General features: G+C 40.8%; 1 protein-coding gene across 1 annotated transcript in view; it reads right to left on the bottom strand.

The window, feature by feature from the left end:
* Positions 1-10,000: 10,000 nt before the first annotated feature.
* recql4 (RecQ helicase-like 4) overlaps positions 10,001-22,341 on the bottom strand; it is a 35,494-nt gene continuing 23,153 nt past the window's right edge. Inside the window, exons 20-28 of the mRNA XM_061742374.1 lie at positions 21,772-21,909; positions 21,580-21,687; positions 20,647-20,881; positions 19,556-19,685; positions 19,223-19,389; positions 18,260-18,434; positions 12,969-13,122; positions 12,770-12,878; positions 10,001-10,315 (exon numbers count right to left, since the gene is read on the bottom strand). Coding sequence (XP_061598358.1) covers positions 10,194-10,315; positions 12,770-12,878; positions 12,969-13,122; positions 18,260-18,434; positions 19,223-19,389; positions 19,556-19,685; positions 20,647-20,881; positions 21,580-21,687; positions 21,772-21,909 — 1,338 coding nt within the window. The 3' untranslated portion in view covers positions 10,001-10,193. The remainder of the gene's footprint in view (positions 10,316-12,769; positions 12,879-12,968; positions 13,123-18,259; positions 18,435-19,222; positions 19,390-19,555; positions 19,686-20,646; positions 20,882-21,579; positions 21,688-21,771; positions 21,910-22,341) is intronic.

The following is a 22,341-nucleotide window of genomic DNA, read 5'->3' as shown; positions in this document are numbered from 1 at the left end:
GTGAGTTACGACACGAATGATAAGCACAAAAGCTCTTAAGATTGAGCAAAAACATATATACATATTTCTTTTAACTATTGATGCTGAAAAGGTATTTATAGTGCCTTGTGGGTAGGAGGAATGAAATGGCTTAACTAATGAAACAAAGTGAAAAAAAAGTTTTGTTATGGAAAGAGAGAGAGAAAAAAAAAGGATTTTTTTAAAAAATAAACCATTAAATCAGTGCTGCATCTTCCACATGGCTAAAATACTCACCAAAAAATAAATAAAAACCTTCAGTTAAAGTCAGCTTGTAGCAAGACAAGAAACTTGCTGGATGAAATGTCACTGAATATTTTTTTTCAAGTATACCATTTATAATCTGTCATACCAACTTTAAATATGTTCAAATAATGAGAGACAAAACAAGTATAATTAAGTGTGAGTTACAGCTCCTCATTTCTCGGTTTAGCCCTGAACAATCAACCTTTGTCAAAACAGAATGCGAAATATAATACTGTTGGAAGACATTTACCAGAAATATGATGAGGTACATCAGATTACACAATCTCAACTCAAAGTGAATGTCATAAATAGTTTTGTTTTGTTTTTAAAATCATTCGAACCATAAAAGAAAGTGCAAATTTCCATTCACAATTTAACAGATCAGTTTTAACTGTTTTACTTGCTGTATGTGGGATAACTTTTGCAGTTCAAAATAAGAATGAGTAGTTTCCAGTGTAACAAATAATGGCAATCCAAAATGACTAATAGGTATGACATTATCAGCCGGCCGGTGTCCTCGTGAAGCGCAGAGATAGAGGATGGGCGTTCACTCGGTCATGAGTACAAGCTGCAAAGACAAGTTGACATAATGCCGGTCACAGATTAACAAGTTTACAAGGTGAAATAAGTCTCTGCCTCTGCTGCAGTTTATTTGAAACTGGAAGTGGTTCCTTTATGGCATTTCTCAAGTTTACAGCCTTTTTGTGGCAGTTTCATCTCTAGAAACCTTTAACATTTCAAATGAAGCAGGACTCTGTGGTTCAGATTCTCACCGCTCACAGATTCATTCAACCATCGGCGACTGGTGAAGAACAAGAATTATAAAGCTTTAGAGCGGCCAAGTCTAAAGAAAAGTGCTAAGAAACTGTGGAGGGCCTCTCAAATATGTCCTTTGAGCTTGATTTGGGGGAATTAAAAAGGTGTCAAATTCAAACAGTTGAGCAACAATGTTTTAATATCCATAGATATTCCCACTGAGGAGGCCGAATGAGAAAAATAAAAAGTTGGGCCAGTTACAACTAAAAATACTAATTTCTCACTAAAATCTCCTGGTGTCTTGTTATTGATCCTCTAAGCACCAAAAGAAAAGGGTAAAACTTATCCGGGAATGTCTATTAAAGGAGCTTGAGGCTCCTTTTAAGAAATGAGACTCTCTAGCGCCACCCTTCACCACGACGGCCGTCGGGGGTACTGCAGCCAACAGTGAAGCCGGCACGGGAGAACGGGGAGAACGTGCATGCAGCGTCATGTGTCACATCCGCAGCCCAGCGCGGGAAATTCGGGACCGAATTGCAGCACATTTTGCAGCACACAGCCTGTTCAAGGCAACGGAGAGATACACTAGAGGGCTCATTATTTTGGGTTTGGAACGCTTCATCTGACATTATTACTAGAAAACTTAAAATGTATACGCATTTTTTTCATAAATCTTGCCACAATCCAGCCTCAAGCTCCTTTAACTGTAGAATTATGACTCCAATTACATTGTAAATTAATTGATCTTATATAACACATCAACCTTATCCCAGTCCTTCAAAACCATGCATTGGCCATTCACACTACAACAACTCTAATCACAGAATTTACAGATTTTTACAATCACAGCCCGATTTGCACACAAAGGAACAATGTGGGGTTTCCTACATAACATCTGACAAATCGAGGAATTAGTATGACTTAATCAAGAGAGGACAATCACCACTGTCCACTGAGCCACACCTACGCCTCCACAATTAGACTTTTTCCCGGAAAATGCTGACGTGATGACCTAGTTTACACCACTTTCAGAGAAGTGTGATGTCATGTTTCTGCTGCGTGAGGCTGAACACTCACTGCAAGTCTTTCATTAACCAGGATTACGTTTTTATCTGGTAAGGGTTAACCTCTATTATGCAGCAGTTTCTTTTTTTAAAGGACATATTCTATACTTTTTTTCTTTTTTACAAGTTCACATAAATTCACATGGTCTTCATAAAATATCTGTAACATGTTTTTGTTAAAGTACGACAATTAAAAAAGACCGTGAATGAAAACCTTGAATTTCATGCCTTTTTTCCTCTTCTGGTTTTATGGGGTGCAGCGAGCCACCCGACTCCATACCACCTTCACGATGGTATGCTTTATTTAGGACCGAATGTCTTCCAGATACCATTCAATTGCAAATTTGGACAAAAGTAACACTCATTAATCCTTTGATTGCATTATTACTACAACAGTCTACAGTTCCTATCCTGTAGGAACAGTGAAAACCAAGCTCACACTATCACACACCAAACTGATTAAAAAAAGAATACTGAAAAAAAACAATACGTGAGATAAATATACTCCTCATGTATTAAAAGTGAACTGTTCACTCATTTCATTACCTCCAGTGCAACATAATGTTTGCTAAAATTAAGTAGATGTAAAATAAATTAAAGCTGCAAGCAGCGATGAACGGGCCCTCGCACTCACGGCCACCGCCCCCCATAAGTATCAGAAATGACACCACCCACGACTTCCTATGTCAAACCATTGAAAAGTTATAGCAGAAAAAAGGGACAACCAATCAGAAGAAGGGGCGGGGCTAATTCAGGCCAATGAAGGTCAAGGACTCCATACAGAGTCTGATGACACCACCCACGACTCTCCATGTCAAACCATTCAAAAGTTATAGCAGGAAATAGGGACAACCAATCAAAAGAAGGGGCGGGGCTAATTTTCACCAATTATGGTCAAGGACTCAATACCGAGTCCCATGACACCACCCATGACTCTTTATGTCAAACCATTCAAAAGTTATGGCAGAGAAAAGTTTTCCGGGGGGTGCTGTTGAGCCATTTTGCCACGCCCATTAATGCAAACCATGAAATATCAAATTTATCACCAGGCCTGGCTTGCGTGCAAAATTTGGTGACTTTTGGAGAACTATCAAATATGGACCAATCAGATTAAGGGGGCACGCTTTTTGGCGTCTAGCATCGCCACGGTAACACTTTTGAAAGAGAAAAGTAATGCGCGTAGTCGCAAGATGGAGACGCACATTTTAAGGTATAAGTCACCTGGATGCACGTTACGGTTCGGGCCGTATTAATTGCCGAAGGAATGGCATTAATTGCGCCAAAATTACACAATTAATTCAAAATGGCCGACTTCCTGTTCAATTTCGGCCATGGCGCCAAGAGACTTTTCTTTAAGTTGCGACATGATACAGGTGTGTACCGATTTTCGTTCATGTACGTCAAACCGTATTATGGGGCTTGAGGCTCAAAGTTTTTTCCCTCTGAACCAATCAGATGAAGGGTGGGCGCACTTTTTGGTGTCTAGCGTTGCCGCGGTAACGCTTTTAAATGAGAAAAGTAATGTGCGTCGTTGCAGGACAGGGACGCACATATTGATGTAGAAAAAAAAAAATTGCTGACAAAAAAGTGTGGATACTGCGGGAATCGAACTCTGATCTCTGACTCCAAAGACGGGAACACTCTGGCTGAGCTAAGACTCAGCTTGTCATTTCTATTTGACCTACTGACTTATGAGAGACCAACATATCGATATTTAGTAATGTAAGTCTGGAGCTGTTTTTTCTAATTTTTTTAAATATTTGTAAGTTATAAATATTAGTAAAACCCTACTATTTTAATTATTACTTTTTCTGTAACCATTCTGCCAAGGTTGTAACCGGGCTGAGCGGGGAATATTTCTGACGTCACCACATTACAGGGAGCTGATTGGTCGGGGGGCGGGGCCGTCATCACCCTACTCGCCACCGATTGGTCGGGGGGCGGGGCCGTCATCACCCTACTCGCCACTGATTGGTCGGGGGGCGGGGCCGTCATCACCCTACTCGCCACCGATTGGTCGGGGGGCGGGGCCGTCATCACCCTACTCGCCACCGATTGGTCGGGGGGCGGGGCCGGCAGACGTTTGAATCAGGAAGCGGGAGTCAGCGCGAGAGCGACTGGCGGCTCGTGGCGATTTTATTATAAAAAAGGGACAACCAATCAGAAGAAGGGGCGGGGCTAATTCAGGCCAAAGAAGCTCAAGGACTCATTGCAGAGTCCCTTGACACCACCTACGACTTCCTATGTCAAACCATTCCAAAGTTATAGCAGAAAATCGGGACAACCAATCAGAAGAAGGGGCGGGGCTAATTAAGCCCAACGAAGCTTAAGAACTCATTACAGAGTCCCATGACACCAACCACGACTTCCTATGTCAAACCATTCAAAAGTTATGGCAGATAAAAGTATTCTAGGGGGCGCTGTTGAGCCGTTAGGCCACGCCCATTAATGCAAACCATGAAATATCAAAGTTATCACCAAGTCTGGCTTGCATGCAAAATTTGGTGACTTTTGGAGAACTATCAAATATGGACCAATCACATGAAGGGGGGGCGCGCCTTTTGGCGTCTAGCGTCGCCACGGTAACACTTTTGAAAGAGAAAAGTAATGCGTGGTGTCGCAGGATGTAGACGCACATTTTGATGTATAACACACCTGGGTGCACGTTACGGTTCGGGCTGAATTAACTGCCGAAGGAATGGCATAAATTTCGCCAAAATGACACAATTTATTCAAAATGGCCGACATCCTGTTCGGTTTCGGCCATGGCTCCAAGAGACTTTTCTTTAAGTTGTGCCATGATACAGGTGTGTAGCGATTTTCGTGCATGTACGTCAAACCGTATTGTGGGGCTTGAGGCACAAAGTTTTCCGGGGGGCGCTGTTGAGCCATTTTGCCACGCCCATTAATGCAAACCATGAAATATCAAATTTATCGCCAGGCCTGGCTTGCATGTCAAATTTGGTGCCTTTTGGGGAACTATCAAATATGGACCAATCAGATGAAGGGGGGGTGCGCTTGTTGGCGTCTAGCGTCGCCACGGTAACACTTTTCAAAGAGAAAAGTAATGCGTGTAGTCGCAGGATGGAGACGCACATTTTGATGTATAACACATCTGGGTTCACAATACGGTTCGGGCTGAATTAATTCTCGAAGGAATGGCATATATTGCTCCAAAATTACGCAATTAATTCAGAATGTTCAAAATGGCCGACTTCCTGTTCGGTTTCGGCCATGGCGCCAAGAGACTTTTCTTTTAGTTGCGACATGATACAGGAGTGTACCGATTTTCGTTCAGGTACGTCAAACCGTATTATGGGGCTTGAGGCTCAAAGTTTTTTCTGTCTGAAGCAACGAGATGAAGGGTGGGCGCGCTTTTTGGCGTCTAGCGTCGCCACGGTAACGCTTTTGAAAGAGAAAAGTAATGCGTGTGGTCGCAGGAGGGAGACGCACATTTTCATGTATAACACACCTGGGGGCACGTTACGGTTCGGGCTGAATTAACTTTCGAAGGAATGGCATAAATTTCGCCAAAATGACACGATTAATTCAAAATGGCCGACTTCCTGTTCGGTTTCGGCCATGTCGCCAAGAGACTTTTGTTTAAGTTGTCCCATGATACAGGTGTGTACCGATTTTCGTGCATGTACGTCAAACCGTATCGTGGGGCTTGAGGCACAAAGTTTTCAAGGGGGCGCTGTTGAGCCATTTTACCACGCCCATTAATGCAAACAATTAAATATCAAATTTTTCGCCAGGCCTGACTTGGGTGCAAAATTTGGTGACTTTTTGGGCATGTTAAGGGGGGCAAAAGGGCCATCACTTTGTCAGAAGAAAAATAATAATAATTAAAGCTGCAAGCAGCGATGAACGGGCCCTCGCACTCACGGCCACCGCCCCCATAAGCATATCAGAAACGATACCACCCACGACTTCCTATGTCAACCCATTCAAAAGTTATAGCAGAAAAAAGGGACAACCAATCAGAAGAAGGGGCGGGGCTAGTTCAGGCCAATGAAGGTCAAGGACTCATTACAGAGTCCCATGACACCACCCACGACTCTTTATGCCAAACCATTCAAAAGTTATGGCAGAGAAAAGTATTCTAGGGGGCGCTGTTAAGCCGTTAGGCCACGCCCATTAATGCAAACTATGAAATATCAAATTTATCGCCAAGCCTGGCTTGCATGTACAATTTGGTTACTTTTGGAGAACTATCAAATATGGACCAATCAGATGAAGGGGACGCGCGCTTTTTCGCGTCTAGCGTTGCCACGGTAACACTTTTGAAGGAGTAAAGTAATGCGCGTAGTCGCAAGATGAACACGCACATTTTGAAGTATGACACACCTGGGTGCACGTTACGGTTCGGGCCGTATTAATTGTCGAAGGAATGGCATAAATTGCGCCAAAATTACACAATAAATTAAAAATGGCTGACTTCCTGTTCGGTTTCGGCCATGGCGCCAAGAGACTTTTCTTTAAGTTGCAACATGATGCAAGTGTGTACCGATTTTCATGCATGTACGTCAAACCATATTGTGGGGCTTGAGGCACAAAGTTTTCCGGGGGGCGCTGTTGAGCCATTTTGCCACACCCATTAATGTAAACCATAAAATATCAAATTTATCGCCAGGCCTGGCTGGCATGCCAAATTTGGTGCCTTTTGGGGAACTATCAAATATGGACCAATCAGATGAAGGGGGGCGCGCTTTTTGCCGTCTAGCGTCGCCACGTTAACACTTTTGAAAGAGAAAAGTAATGCGCGTAGTCGCAGGATGGAGACGCACATTTTGATGTATAACACACCTTGGTGCACGTTACGGTTCGGGCCGTATTAATTCTCGAAGGAATGGCTCATATTGCTCCAAAATTACGCGATTAATTCAGAATGTTTAAAATGGCCGACTTCCTGTTCGGTTTCGGCCATGGCGCCAAGAGACTTTTCTTTAAGTTGCGACATGATACAGGTGTGTACCGATTTTCGTTCATGTACGTCACACCGTATTCTGGGGCTTGAGGCGCAAAGTTTTTTCGGTCTGAACAGACCAGATGAAGAGTGGGCGCGCTTTTTGGCGTCTAGCGTCGCCACGGTAACGCTTTTGAAAGAGAAAAGTAATGCGTGTTGTCGCAGGATGGAGACGCACATTTTGATGTATAACACACTTGGGGGCACGTTACGGTTCGGGCCGTATTAACTGCCGAAGGAATGGCATAAATTGCGCCAAAGTGACACGATTAATTCAAAATGGCTGACTTCCTGTTCGGTTTCGGCCATGTCGCTAAGAGACTTTTCTTTAAGTTGTGTACTGATACAGGTGTGTAGCGATTTTCGTGCATGTACGTCAAACCGTATTGTGGGGCTTGAGTCACACAGTTTTCCCGGGGGCGCTGTTGAGCCATTTTGCCACGCCCATTAATGCAAACCATTAAATATCAAATTTTTCGGCAGGCCTGACTTGCATGCAAAATTTGGTGACTTTTTGGGCACGTTTAGGGGGGCAAAAAGGCCTTCCTTTTGTCAGAAGAAAAAGAAAAAGAAAAAAAATTCCTACAGATACAATAGGGCCTTCGCACTGAAGGTGCTCGGGCCCTAATTAAAGCTGCAAGCAGCGATGAACGGGCCCTCGCACTCACGGCCACCGCCCCCCATAAGCATATCAGAAATGACACCACCCACGACTTCCTATGTCAAACCATTGAAAATTTATAGCAGAAAAAAGGGACAACCAATCAGAAGAAGGGGCGGGGCTAATTCAGGCCAATGAAGGTCAAGGACTCCATACAGAATCTGATGACACCAACCACGAATCTCTATGTCAAACCATTCCAAAGTTATAGCAGAAAATCGGGACAACCAATCAGAAGAAGGGGCGGGGCTAATTAAGGCCAACGAAGCTTAAGGACTCATTACAGAGTCCCATGACACCACCCACGACTTCCTACGTCAAACCATTCAAAAGTTATAGCAGAAAAAAGGGACAACCAATCAGAAGAAGGGGCGGGGCTAATTCAGGCCAATGAAGGTCAAGGACTCCATACAGAATCTGATGACACCACCCACAACTATCTATGTCAAACCATTCAAAAGTTATAGCAGAAAATCGGGACAACCAATCAGAAGAAGAAGGGGCGGGGCTAATTAAGGCCAACGAAGCTTAAGGACTCATTACAGAGTCCCATGACACCACCCACAACTTCCTATGTCAAACCATTCAAAAGTTATGGCAGAGAAAAGGGACAACCAATCAGAAGAAGGGGCGGGGCTAATTCAGGCCAATGAAGGTCAAGGGCTCCATAAAGAATCTGATGACACCACCCACGACTCTCTATGTCAAACCATTCCAAAGTTATAGCAGAAAATCGGGACAACCAATCAGAAGAAGGGGCGGGGCTAATTAAGGCCAACGAAGCTTGAGGACTCATTACAGAGTCCCATGACACCACCCACGACTCTCTATGTCAAACCATTCAAAAGTTATGGCAGAGAAAAGTATTCTAGGGGGTGCTGTTGAGCCGTTATGCCACGCCCATTAATGCAAGCCATGAAATATCAAATTTATCGCCAGGCCTGGCTTGCATGCAAAATTTGGTGACTTTTGGAGAACTATCAAATATTGACCAATCACATGAAGGGGGGGCGCGCCTTTTGGTGTCTAGCGTCGCCATGGTAATGCTTTTGAAAGAGAAAAGTAATGCGTGGGGTCGGAGGATGGAGACGCACATTTTGATGTATAACACACTTGGGGGAACGTTACGGTTCGGGCTGAATTAACTGCCGAAGGAAGGCATAAATTTCGCCAAAATGACACGATTAATTCAAAATGGCCGACTTCCTGTTCGGTTTCTCGACATGACGTCCAGAGACTTTTCTTTAAGTTGCGCCATGATACAGGTGTGTACCGATTTTCGTGCATGTACGTCAAACCGTATCGTGGGGCTTGAGGCACAAAGTTTTCAAGGGGGCGCTGTTGAGCCATTTTGCCACGCCCATTAATGCAAACCATTAAATATCAAATTTTTCGCCAGGCCTGACTTGGGTGCAAAATTTGGTGACTTTTTGGGCATGTTAAGGGGGGCAAAAAGGCCATCACTTTGTCAGAAGAAAAATAATAATAAGAAGAAAAATTCCTGCAAATACAATAGGGCCTTCGCACTGAAGGTGCTCGGGCCCTAATAATAATAATAATAAAAATTCCTGCAAATACAATAGGGCCTTCGCACTGCAAGTGCTCGGGCCCTAATAATGACAAAACCAAAAAATTACAAACTACTTCATGAGTAATCCTTTGCCATTTTTTTTTCCAAACAATTGGCCGACATTAAAAGAAATTCCAGTCAGCACAAGTCATTATTAGCTTTCTTATCAACTTACCTAAGTCAACAGTTATAATGATATGAATGAAGGCCAGAGTGATAATTCCCGCTCTGCTTTCACTCTCTTTCTACTTCTGCATTCAGGTTTATCTCAGATCAAACGTCTTCTTTGTGGGGGTTGAGTGCTGGGTCATTGTAGCCTTCCAACCCAATCTCTTTTATCTTTTAAAATCAAAACAAGATGACTCATAAAAGTATTAAAAATAGAAAAAAAATCATCATCATCATATGCTCTCAAGGTCTGAAGATACAAAGCAGCTCCCTCCAATCCCAGAAAACCATAATGCTGCTCTCAAATGCTCCTTAGCCGAGCTTAATAATAATAATTAGCTTCCACTCTTTCCCATAACTTCTGGTACGGCTCATCAACTTTATTTCTCTGTAGTTGCCACAACTCTGCACGTCTCCCTTATTCTTAAAAAAAATTGGCAGCAGCACACATCTCAATTCTTCAGATATCCTCTCACTCATCACCCAGCTCTTTTTCTGATCAGATGTTCCAGAACTTGTTTTAAAAATAATGCCACTTTTTAAAAAGGTTAAATTAGAAAAATATACGTTTTTATTGAATTGGGGTCGACATACAATTGACAAAAATGTATAAAACAAAATGAAACCTCACATGGACTGCTATGACAAAAGCAAACATTTGAAGAGCCTGTTTTGTGTGCGAGCTGTGCACACAGATTATTGTGGGTGGATTGTTTAGTATGTGTGCACGGTTTGGACGGATCACTTGAAGCGAATGATTTCCTGAGTTGCCAGTCTGATGAGTTCGTTGAAGTCAAACTGGATGTATTTCCTCCAGTAACGTCTGTCTCTGCCGTATATTTGAGGAGGATAACACGGACTGCCTGCAACACAGATTCCTTTCATTTAACATCCAAAATTGATGAATACACTTTAGCTTGTTGCACGGGGAAAAAAAAGGAGAAAAGTTAGTTTCTGTGTTTTCCCTTTGGCTGATGAGTCATAAAAACAAGCTATAAAATATGTAGTGTAACAATTAGAAGTAAATACAAAACAAAATATGCCTGTTTCAAAGATAAAAACAATCCTAGGTTTATTATAAAATAATGAGAAGTGTAAACCTTCAACTCAAAAACGTCTTTTCACTTGAGGATGTCAGTACAGGTTTTGTGTTTCAGATGTTTCTTTGCTTCAACACAGGTGTGTTGGAGTATCAAACGTCATAACGTTTCGAGCGCATTTTGCTCTTCTTCAGACTGAAGAAGAGCAAAATGCGCTTGAAACGTTACAACGTTTGATGTGCTAAATAAATCTGCACTAGGGAGCAAAAGTGTGCGGTCTCCTCTCTTGTTTTTTCCTGCATCTATGTTTTGGGACCAGCACCTGTTGAGATATTGGATGTGCGCGACCTGTTTTACCATTTGTTCCTGGAACATTGACTTGGGAAAGTCTAAACGGGATCCCTACAGACAAACTAAAGTGACTTTAAATTAACCATTGACCATTAAATTACCATTTGACTGCAATCATATACAGGACTGTCTCAGAAAATTAGAATATTGTGATAAAGTACTTTTTTTTCTGTAATGCAAAAAAGTCATACATTCTGGATTCATGACAAATCAACTGAAATATTGCAAGCCTTTTATTATTTTAATATTGCTGATCATGGCTTACAGCTTAAGAAAACTCAAATAATTAAACTGTAAGCCTTAATCAGAAATATTAAAATAATAAAAGGCTTGCAATATTTCAGTTGATTTGTAATGAATCCAAAATGTATAACATTTGTTTTTTTAAATTGCATTACAGAAAATAAAGAACTTTATCAAAATATTTTAATTTTCTGAGACAGTCCTGTACTCAGTTCTAACTCAAAACTTTCAAATGCTCCACAAGGCAAGTTTATTTCTTTACAATTAAACAACAAAGTGATTCAAAGTGCTTAACAAGAGATATTAAAACATTGCATAAAAATAAAAAAGCATGATTTAAAATGTAATCAAAAAAAGAACCATAGATCAAATCAGTAGTTTAAATATGATGAAGTTTTGGAGCTGCAGATTTGGAGCTTTATTCAGATGCAGCTGAGAACAGGTGAGTCTTCAACCTGGTGAGTCTTCAGCTGATCTGAGGTTTCTGGGAGTTTGTTCCAGACATGTGGGGCATAGAAGCTGAACGCAGCTTCTCCATGTCTGGTTCTGACTATAGGAACTGATAAAAAACCAGATCCAGACGACCTGAGGGGTCTGAAGGTTCATACTGGGTCTTTGGTCCTGAACATTCAGAGCTTTATAGACCAGCATCAGAACTTTGCACACAAAACATCTGCCAATAGATAAGAGCCATACGTCTATATTGGATTGCTAATCACAGTGCCGTGCTACCGTGGCAACAACACACCTGTTTTCTGGGCAATAAACCTACTCAGCAAGAAGTAATACATTGGTAATAAAAATAATAACTGTGAATGTGAGAGGGGAGGACTTTTAAACTAGAGAGTTGGAGTAGACAATAGTTCTGCTTGGATATGATCTGTTAACAGTAACACACCTTTAAAAACTATTTACAACTATTCAGTGAGTGAATTGAAAAGATCAGTGCACGTGATTGTGTCAGACAAGATCAAACTGAAGGGAAAAAAATTACCATGTTTAAGATGCAATGCTTTTCATAATTCACTGATGTACAGGACTGTCTCAGAAAATTAGAATATTGTGATAAAGTTTTTTATTTTCTGTAATGCAATTAAAAAAACAAAAATGTCATACATTCTGGATTCATTACAAATCAACTGAAATATTGCAAGCCTTTTATTATTTTAATATTGCTGATTATGGCTTACAGTTTAAGATTAAGATTCCCAGAATATTCTAATTTTTTGAGATAGGATATTTGAGTTTTCTTAAACTGTAAGCCATGATCAGCAATATTAAAAAAATAAAAGGCTTGCAATATTTCAGTTGATTTGTAATGAATCCAGAATGTATGACATTTTTGTTTTTGTAATTGCATTACAGAAAATCACAATATTCTAATTTTCTGAGACAGTCCTGTATATGAAAAATAAAAAGTAAAAGTGATTGTCAAAATGTTAAATCTACACATTGAGAACCAATATGATCTCAGAGTAACTAAACACAAAATGTTTCTGAAGTTGATCTCTAGTGGCCTCTAGAGGTCTAGAGATTCAGTTATTTTGTAGAACATGTGTCTGACGTCTGTAAAATGCTCTATACACGGGAAATATTCAACAGATACCACTGGATCCTCAAAAAAAGACTGGCTTCAGTGCTTTTACAGCTCCGTTATACCGTATGGTGTGTGTGTTTGCTCACCTATGCCGTGCAAGATTCTAGCGACTGCTCTTCCAGAAAACTTCTCATCACTTCGGGTGGAGAGAAAACTTCTGATGTCAGATCTGATCTGAGTCTCCCAGTCCAACAGCTACCAATCACACACAAAGACACATAAATGTATATATATATAAAAATATAAGCCGCAATAGTTAAAGATGTCCAAAAATGCCAGTTTTACCTTATAATTGTCAAGCTCTTCCAGTTGCAAGGGTTTGAGTGTGAGGTCTTTGTCCCGCCTCTTATCGAAGTATTCAGAGAGCAGCTCTTTCAGCTTCACGCTGCGACTCCCGTCCAGTTCATCCACACATGAGGTCACATTCTGGAAGGCAACACTGGAACACAAAACACAAACTTTAACACCAGCAGCCGGACAAGAGGACTGTACTGCCCTTTTATATTAATACAAATACTTAGATATGGGGTTTGTCCCTGTTTTGAAGTTACAACAGCTCCCACTCTTCTTGGAAGACTTTCTACAATGTTTTGTAGTGTTTTTGTTCATTCGTTCTCAAGCATTTATGACATCAGGCATTGGTTCAGAGACTCTCGGTGCGTCTGAAATGCCATACTAAACAGTATATACTAAAAAGTATACTTAAATTCAGCACACTTTTGAGTAGATATCAGTAGTGTGCATTAATTCGGATGTACTATTAAGAGCGCACACGTCACTTCCACTTCCAAGAGAAATCTAGTGTATATTTTGTGATAGAATTTCCTTTTTTTACTTTTTTCTTTTTATTTTCTTTTTCTTTACTACCTCTTTAGGTTTGCTTTTAATTTTTTGTTCATGTCCTGAACAACTTTCGTCCCATTTCCAAACTTCCATTCCTGGCCAAGGTTTTAGAAAAAATTGTTGCAGAACAGGGGCCTCATGTACAAAGACTTGCGTGGATTTCCTACTGAAACATGGCGTACGCTTAAATCCAGAAAACGTTCTACGCACAAAAAAATCCAGATGTATGAAACTGTGCGTAGGCATGAATCCAAGCACATTTCCTTTGTACATCCCAATCAACGTGGAATTGAGCGCACATGTAGGAGTACCAGACTCCTCCCTGTCCACGCCCCCATTTAAATATGCAAATGTATTTAAATAGGCCCTCGAGGGCGGGTGTCCCTGTTTAATTGCACCGTGATACAAGGAGCTGTGTCATCAACACAACTATCCAGACTTTGATGACAAGCTGGTGATGATCATTAATTAGAATCAGGTGTGTTAAAGCAGTGGAACATCTAAAACATGCAGGACACCGGCCCTTCTGGGATTCACTTTGACACCTGTGACATATTTTTTTATTTTTTTTTTTAATATTCTTTATTTCATTCAAAAAAATAAAATAATTCAATACAAATGTTCTTAACTAGTGTATGAAAAGCAAGCAGAAAGAAGAAGAATTTTATCTGATCTTCCCCTTTTTCCAAGAAATAACTTCACAAATAACATAAATTAATCATATAATCTGTACATTAATGTAATGAAAATGCTTCGTGTTAACGTACACATATTCATCCAGTGATGGTGCTTTTATAGCAATGTGTGTGCAGTCGATAGCTCCGATTACATTAGGAAAACCAGCTAAATATTCTTTCTCTTCTTACTGCGCCATTGGCGCTTTCTTCTAACACTGCCAAAGCTGCCATTGTTGTTAACGGTATTTCTGCACCACTTTGCGCATGCTTTAATATCCACTCGTGTAATTGCAGACAGTTGAATGTGTTAATTGTTCTTCAGTGTGTCTCTGATGTGCACATCACTCTGAGAGGTAATTGTTTTCACATTATTAACAGTTTCCCAGCATCACCACTAAGTGTCGCCAACGGACCAATAGCTGTGGAAACGTGCGTACGCCAGCCATGAAGTTGGCGTCGGGCACCGCACATTTCCACGGTCATTTCACTCTTGAAACATCTTAACGTTTGCGTGGAAAAGGGCGTACGCCATGTTTTTGTGCGTACGCACCCTTTGTACATGAGGCCCCAGGTGATCTCATTTATGACCGGAAATGGCCTATTTGAAAAATTCCAGTCTGGCTTTAGAACGGGCCATAGCACAGAGACTGCACTCCTCAAAGTGCTCAATGATCCCCTTTTAGCAGCTGACTGGCCATTCATCTATTTTAATCCTTTTTAGATCTCACTGCAGCTTTTGATACCGTAAATCACCTGATTTTATTGGAACGTCTCAATAAGTGGGTTGGCATCTCTGGCATTGTTTTAGACTGGTTTTACTCATATCTCCACAATAGGACTTTTAATGTTGCTATTGGTGACTGCAGATCTTCCACAGCATCTCTGTCTTGTGGAGTACCTCAGGGGTCAGTCCTTGGCCCGCTGCTCTTCTCACTCTACATGTTACCTCTAGGTCACATAATCCGCAGACACAATATTAGTTTCCATTTTTACGCAGATGACACACAGCTTTTTTTCTCTTTCGACCCTACCATCAACCATCAACTACACACTCTCAAAGTATGCCTAAATGAAGTACAAACCTGGCTGTCTAATAACTTCCTTCAATTGAACCCGGACAAATCCGAAGTCATTATCATAGGCCCAGACACCACACACAGTCACATCTCACCACAACTTGGTTTATTCTCCACCAGTATTACCCCCAGCTGCAGAAATCTTGGTATCATCTTCGACAGTAATCTCAACTTTAATCAGCATGTTAAAGCAACTGTCCAGTCTTGTTTCATTCAACTACGCAGAATCTCCAAAATCCGGTCCTTTCTGTCTCCCAAGAACCTGGAAATTGTCATTCATGCATTCATCACATCCCGTTTAGATTACTGTAACTCACTCTACTCCTGCCTAAGTAAACATAATCTCTCCAGACTTCAGCTTATCCAAAATTCTGCTGCCAGACTCCTCACAAATTCAAATAAAAGAGTACACATAACCCAGATTTTAGCTTCATTACACTGGCTACCTGTGCGTTTTAGAATTGATTTTAAGATTTTAATGATCACTTTTAAGGCCCGGATGGGACTGGCCCCTGAGTACATCAAAGACTGCTTAGTCCCATACGAGCCAAGGTGTAGCCTGAGATCCTCCGGCGGGTCCCTATTAGAGATTCCTAGATCTCGACTAAAAACTAAGGGCGACCGGGCCTTTGCTATCAGGGCCCCGTCGCTCTGGAATGACCTGCCGGAGGAGATCAGGCGAGCCACATCTCTGTCCATTTTTAAATCTCTTTTAAAAACACACTTTTTTAGTTTGGTCTGTAGTTTGTTTTTGTTACTATTTTATATTTTTTCATACTGTTTAATTGTTTTTTATATTTTGTACACTGGTGTATGCTATGATTAACATGCCCATGCCTACTCAAAATATTTGTAATTGACATGCAGCATTTCACCTTTTTTACTTTGTGAAAATTTTAATAAAAAGATCTTGAATTAAAAAAAAACACACTTTTTTAAATGTGCTTTTACTTAACATCTAATAATGTACTTTATAATATCCAATGTTATTATTTTCTAATGTTTTATTGTATTTCTATGTTCTTATGTTTTTATATTTTTGTCATTTTATTGGATTCTGCCTTTTAATTCTGCTTTGTAAAAGCACCTTGTAACTGTGTTTGGAAAGGTGCTATACAAATAAAGCTTATTATTATTATTATTATTATTATTATTATTATTATTATTATTATTATTATTATTATTATTATTATTATTATGTGTCGGACCCCAGGAAGAAAAGCTGCAGTTCTGCTGCAGCTAATGGGGATCCAAATAAAACTATAAACTATAAACTTAGCAACCAAACACCACTGCATTGCATTGTGGGAAGTTTCTGCTTAGCTAGTGTCCATCAATCCACACTAATACATTTCTCCAGAATGAGTATGGATAGCGCATACTATTGAGTACGTTCTAATGTTTCGGACGCACTAAAAAATCTTGCATACTCATTTTGCATACTCATTAGGGGGGAAGGATGGGATTTCACACGCAGCCTCTCTTCCAGTTTATGCCAGAGGTTCCTTTATGGGGGATTGGTGTCTGCATGTCAAGTTCTTCCAAACCAAACTCATCAAACCAGGTCCACATAGCCCTTACTTTGTGCACAGTCACGCTGGAATAGACAGAATGTTTCCACAAAGTCAGAAATCCTTGTCAGCTTCTATACGCAATCCTCGTTATCAGTCTTTTACCCCCCTGGTTTTCTGCAGCTGAGTTTCTGTTCTTATAGTTTCTAATAATATTCCTCCCAGTTGGCCGTGGAACATCTGCCGGGAATTAAATTTCACGATCCGCCGTGCAAATGCAGCTTCCTGTCATAGCACCGCGCTTGAAATCATCGTCTTCCTCAGTGTAAAATGATGGAGGGTCGGCTTGATCCGTAATATTCACTTTAATAACAAGCACACTTCATCTAACTAACCGGCATAAGAAGAGTGTCTCTGTAACCAAGGCAACAACACATTAACTGCCACTCAAAATATTCTACGTTACAATGTTACCGTTACTGTGGCAATGTTGGTTCAGCTATTTTCACCATCCATTTTGTATCACAAAACGAGACTGTGCGTAACTAAGTACTTGATTCGAAAACACCCGGGTCAATGGGTTTGACTGAAACACCTAAATTCAATCATTTCCAGGTGTGGCCAAATACTTTTGTCCATATTTTGTGTACATTACATTTAGTGAGTGCCCAAATTACCATTTAATCCCTAATATTGATCTAGAACGGGGGTCGGCAACCCGCGGCTCTAGAGCCCTCTTTAGCTTTTGGCTCTTTAGCGCCGCCATGGTGGCTCCCTGGAGCTTTTTCGGGAATGTTTGACCTTTTTTTCCTTTTTTTTCTCTTTTTTTTCCCCTTTTTTTCTTCCTTTTTCCTTTCATTTTTAATCTCGACATTTCGACTTTTTTCTCGAAATTTTGACTTTTCTTGAGATTGGACTTCAACATTGATCTTGAAATTTCGACTTTTCTCTCGACATTTCGACTTTTTTCTCGAAGTGCATAATGAAAAAAAAAATCTTCCCCCAGTTCTAACTAATATAGATACATGCAGCATGTGTTGCCTTCATTCTAAGGCTTTACATTTTTTGCGGCTCCAGACATGTTTGTTTTTCGTGTTTATGGTCCAATATGGCTCTTTCAACATTTTGGGTTGCCGACCCCTGCTCTAGATAGAACATTACATAACTCTCCTCGACCTCCCATACGCCACTAGATCTCCTTGTGGAATAAATTCAACCACGAAACCCACAGAAAAAAAGTAATTTTGAATAATTAAAGTCCTTTGAATGATTCAGGATGTGAATTCATGCAAAGAGCAACCTGCAAGAAAAAGTATGTTAAAATCTAACCACCTGCACCCACAAGCTTGATCTACTCCCACAAATGATCTTTCATCCTTTAGCAGAATAAAGTTGCAATATCCACCACCTTAATACCGGTATGAGACACATTTGATGGCTACTTAAAAAAAAAGAACCACTGACTTTACCTCTTAAAGGCCTTAAAGCAAGCTGTGAGCTGATACAGCCGAGTTCTCTCTTGTTCCTGCACTCTGTTATTGAGGAACTGACAAACTCTGTCCATCTCCTCATCACTCAGGTCACCGCAGGAACGGAAGTAGAAAGAAGGGGAGGAGAATTCAACAAGGATGCCACTTCGTCCGCCTGAAACGTTAAGACACAACTGCTTCAGAGAAACAAAAGCTTTGGGATCATGTGCAACAAAGTCTCATAGCTGGATGTGGGCTGAAAGCATCCAAGAGCAAGGGATAAGAGTATATTAACAAGACTAAAATCAGGTTAAAGACTTTACCTTGATAGAAAAATCGACCCTTCTGGTCTGAAAATATTTTAAAGCAATACATTAAAGGGGACCTATTATGGCATATAATACCTATTTTAAACAGGCCTTGAATGTCTTAAAAACAAGCTTTTGATTGTTTTCTCTAAATAAATTAGACATTCAGCCTCTAAACCATGTCTTTATCTTCCCATTCTCTAACCTCATTATCTATGCAGGATTCTGAGTGGGCGGGGCTATGATAATGAGGCTCTGTGCTGATTGGCTGCCTTAATGACACGATACACCGATACGAAAAATGGCAGAAGCTCCGGCCGGTGGAGTTAGTTGTTGTTCCGGCCAGAGTTAGTTGTGGGCCTGGTTTCACGCATCGGAGGCCGACCAATGCAAATTGCATTTTGGTTACGTAACGAAAGAGAGCAGAATCTTATTGGCTCGTAGATCCACATCACACTGGACGGCTCATCCGGGCGGCTGTACAGACACTGCAGAATTTGGTTGCTTTCCTCCTTCTCTGAGTTGGCAGGCTGAGGGGAGACCACTTTATATATGTTAAAGCAAGAAAAAACATGTTTTTCATAATAGGTCCCCTTTAAGTGAAAAAGAAAAAAGAGGACGGTTTGTGCAAACTGTCAGAGTCTCATCAACAAACCTCTATCCGTGCTCCACTGCAGCTGTCTGAGTCCTCTCTTCACGAGAGGAAGCTGCCATCCCATCGTGTCCGCCACCTCCACGACGTCAAACTCCACCTGACTGCACCGCTCCACCTGTTCCCCCGCCATCCTCATCCTGGCCAACACCACCGCAATCGGAGCGCAACTGGTGGGGAAGAATGAAGCAAAGCAATCGTTTTTCCAGCTACACCCGTCCCAAAAAGTTTTTTTTTGTCTTTTTTTTTTTTTAAATAAACATTCATACTAATTGAGATTATCCAAGGACTGAAAGAAAATGTGAACACAATACAACACAGACAAGCAATTCTCACAGTTTAGTGATTTTCTGCAGCTGTTTCGGTCCGTCGTAGCAGCTGACTTTACACACGGACAGGGTCGGGTGGAGAAGCTCCACGAAGCGCTGCGGGTGCAGCTCCAGGTAGCACAGCAGCGTCTCTACACCTGAACACACAAACACAACTCTGATTATTTTATGTTCTTTTCAAACCAATTGGATTTTAGCAGGTTGGCTTTGAACAATGTTTAACCCTTGTGCTGTCTTTGGGTCAAGGGAGGGTGAAGGGAGAAAATATGGAAGGAAGGAAAGAAGGAAATAAGGAAGGAAGGAAGAAAGAAGGAAGGAAGTAGGAAAGGGAGTAAGGAAGGGAGAAAAGATGGAAGGGAGGAAAGAAGGAAATAAGGAAGAAAGTAGGAAAGAAGGAAGGAAGTAGGAAAGGGAGTAAGGAAGGGAGAAAAGATGGAAGGAAGGAAAGAAGGAAGTAAGGAAGAAAGGAGGAAAGAAGGAAGGAAGTAGGAAAGGGAGTAAGGAAGGGAGAAAAGATGGAAGGGAGGAATGGAAGGAAGGAAGAAAGGGGAAAAGAAGGAAAAAAGGAAGTAAGTAGGAAAGGGAGTAAGGAAGGGAGAAAAGATGGAAGGAAGGGAGAAAGGAGAAAAGAAGGAAGGAAGTAGGAAAGGGAGTAAGGAAGGAAGGGAGGAAGGAGAAAAGAAGGAAAGAAGGAAGGAAGTAGCAAAGGGAGTAAGGAAGGCAGAAAAGATGGAAGGAAGGGAGAAAGGAAGGAAAGAAGGGAGAAAAGGAAAGAAGGGAAGAAGGAAGGAATGGAGAAAATAAGGAAAGAAGGAAGGAAAAGCAAAAAAGGTAATAAAGGAACGAATGACAAAAGGGAGGTAGGAAGAAAAAGGAGCAAAGGAGGGTAAAAAAGGAGGAACAGAGGAAAGGAAGAAGGAAGGAGAGAGCATGGCAGGAGGAAAGAAGGATAAAAGAATTGGGTCATTTTGACCCAAAGACAGTACAACGGTTAAAATCAAAGTCCCCGTCCGTCAATACCCAAGACAGTTCTTAAAATATTTGTGTTTTCTGTGTACGAATGGATCCATGATGTGGGCTCCAAACAAATGTACTCACCTTCTTCTGTGATATCCAGACCCTGCATATTCTCTTCGATGGGAATCGCTCTTTCATGAGAGTGACACACTCGCTCCTTCGGCCAATAATAAGTCTCCACTTTTGGGCTTTTCTGACAATCAGCTTCTTTGTCCTTAACTGTCACGTCTCCATTCCTCTCGCCCTCTTCTTTCTTCTCCTCGTCTTCACGTCCATCCTCTTGAGAGGATTGCCTGGCTGAATCAGGATCTGACATCTTGCAGTAAACATATATTTAGTCTTAAGTACTCCTTCCCTTTAGAGAGAACTGAACAATGTGCACACTCGTAGATCAGAGTAAGTTGGAATAGGAGGAATAATATTTTATAATCTAATTTTTCTCAAACATCTAAAGACAAATAGAAGATCTTCTGCCCATTTTTGCTCAATGACTCAGCTATTGATGTTATTACACTGCAAAAACTCAAAATCTTAACAAGAATATTTGTCTTATTTCTAGTCGAAAAATGTCATTACACTTAAAACAATACTCATCACTGGAAAAAAAACAACAATTTTCACCTGATTCAAGTAGATTTTCACTTAAAATAAGTAGAAAAATCTGCCAGTGGAACAAGATTTTTTTTGCTTGTAATGAGAAGATAAATCTTGTCCCACTGGCAGATTTTAGCTTATTTCAAGTGAAAATTTACTTGAAACAGGTCAAAATGGTCAAATAAGTTATTTTTCAGGTAATGACTCTTGTTTTAAGTGGAATGAGATTTTTTGACTAAAAATGAGACATTTTAACTAAAAATAAGACAAATATTCCTGGTAAGATTTTGAGTTTTTGCAGTGTATATTGCAGGCCGAGTCGTACCATGCTGTATATATTGATAAACTTTGCTCTTTTGCTGCAGTCATATCTGCATTTCACTGACTTTTATCAAGATTAAGACTTTCCCTTTCAATCACCTGTGCATCAGAAGGTTCATGCAGAACGTTTTGCTGAGAACCACAGTTGAATTTGCTCTCCTGATCACAGACATCAACGGCTTCCAACATCTCAGCGTCTTCAACATCCTGGAAATACAACAGATCAAGGCTTTTTAAGAGTATAGGACATTTTGGAACAGCTTGGAACTCAGACAGATAAAAAAGATTTACCTCCCAAAGTTCCTGTTGTTTCTGGTGTATTTGTTTACATTTGCATGCAGGGAAAACTTTCTGGACGAGTCGTTTGACTGTGTAGAAGTCCACTGTGTCTCCATAGATGTGCCGACGAAGCTCATGGAGATCCTCACCCTGAAAACCCCAAAACACTCCCAGTGAATCATTTAAAACTAGGACAAGAAATAAAAAGAAACATTAACAAAAATCAACTCCAGAAGGCTTTATAACAAGACATTTAAAACACATCCATCTATTCATTATTTCAGCTCCATACAGGTGGCTGGGGGCAGCAGCCTAACCCTGCGTTCACACTGAAAGCGTCACGGGCGTCATAGGCGTCTGGCTGCCATTCATTGTCTATGAAAAACGGGCGTTGGGAATTTCTTAAAATAGCTAAAATTTCACTTTTTCCATGTGACCGTACACCCATATGGAACAACCCAGACATCGTGAAAAATGATAAAAAGATGGTTAACTTCGTTCAATGGAGGGATCAAGGAATACGGTACTTACAGCACGTAATTGTAGGAGGACAGTTTGTACCTTTCAATACACTTATTGTTC

This window comes from Cololabis saira, chromosome 15, assembly GCF_033807715.1.
Source record: "Cololabis saira isolate AMF1-May2022 chromosome 15, fColSai1.1, whole genome shotgun sequence".
NCBI lineage: Eukaryota > Metazoa > Chordata > Actinopteri > Beloniformes > Belonidae > Cololabis > Cololabis saira.
This window is presented reverse-complemented; position numbering and strand designations above follow the sequence as displayed.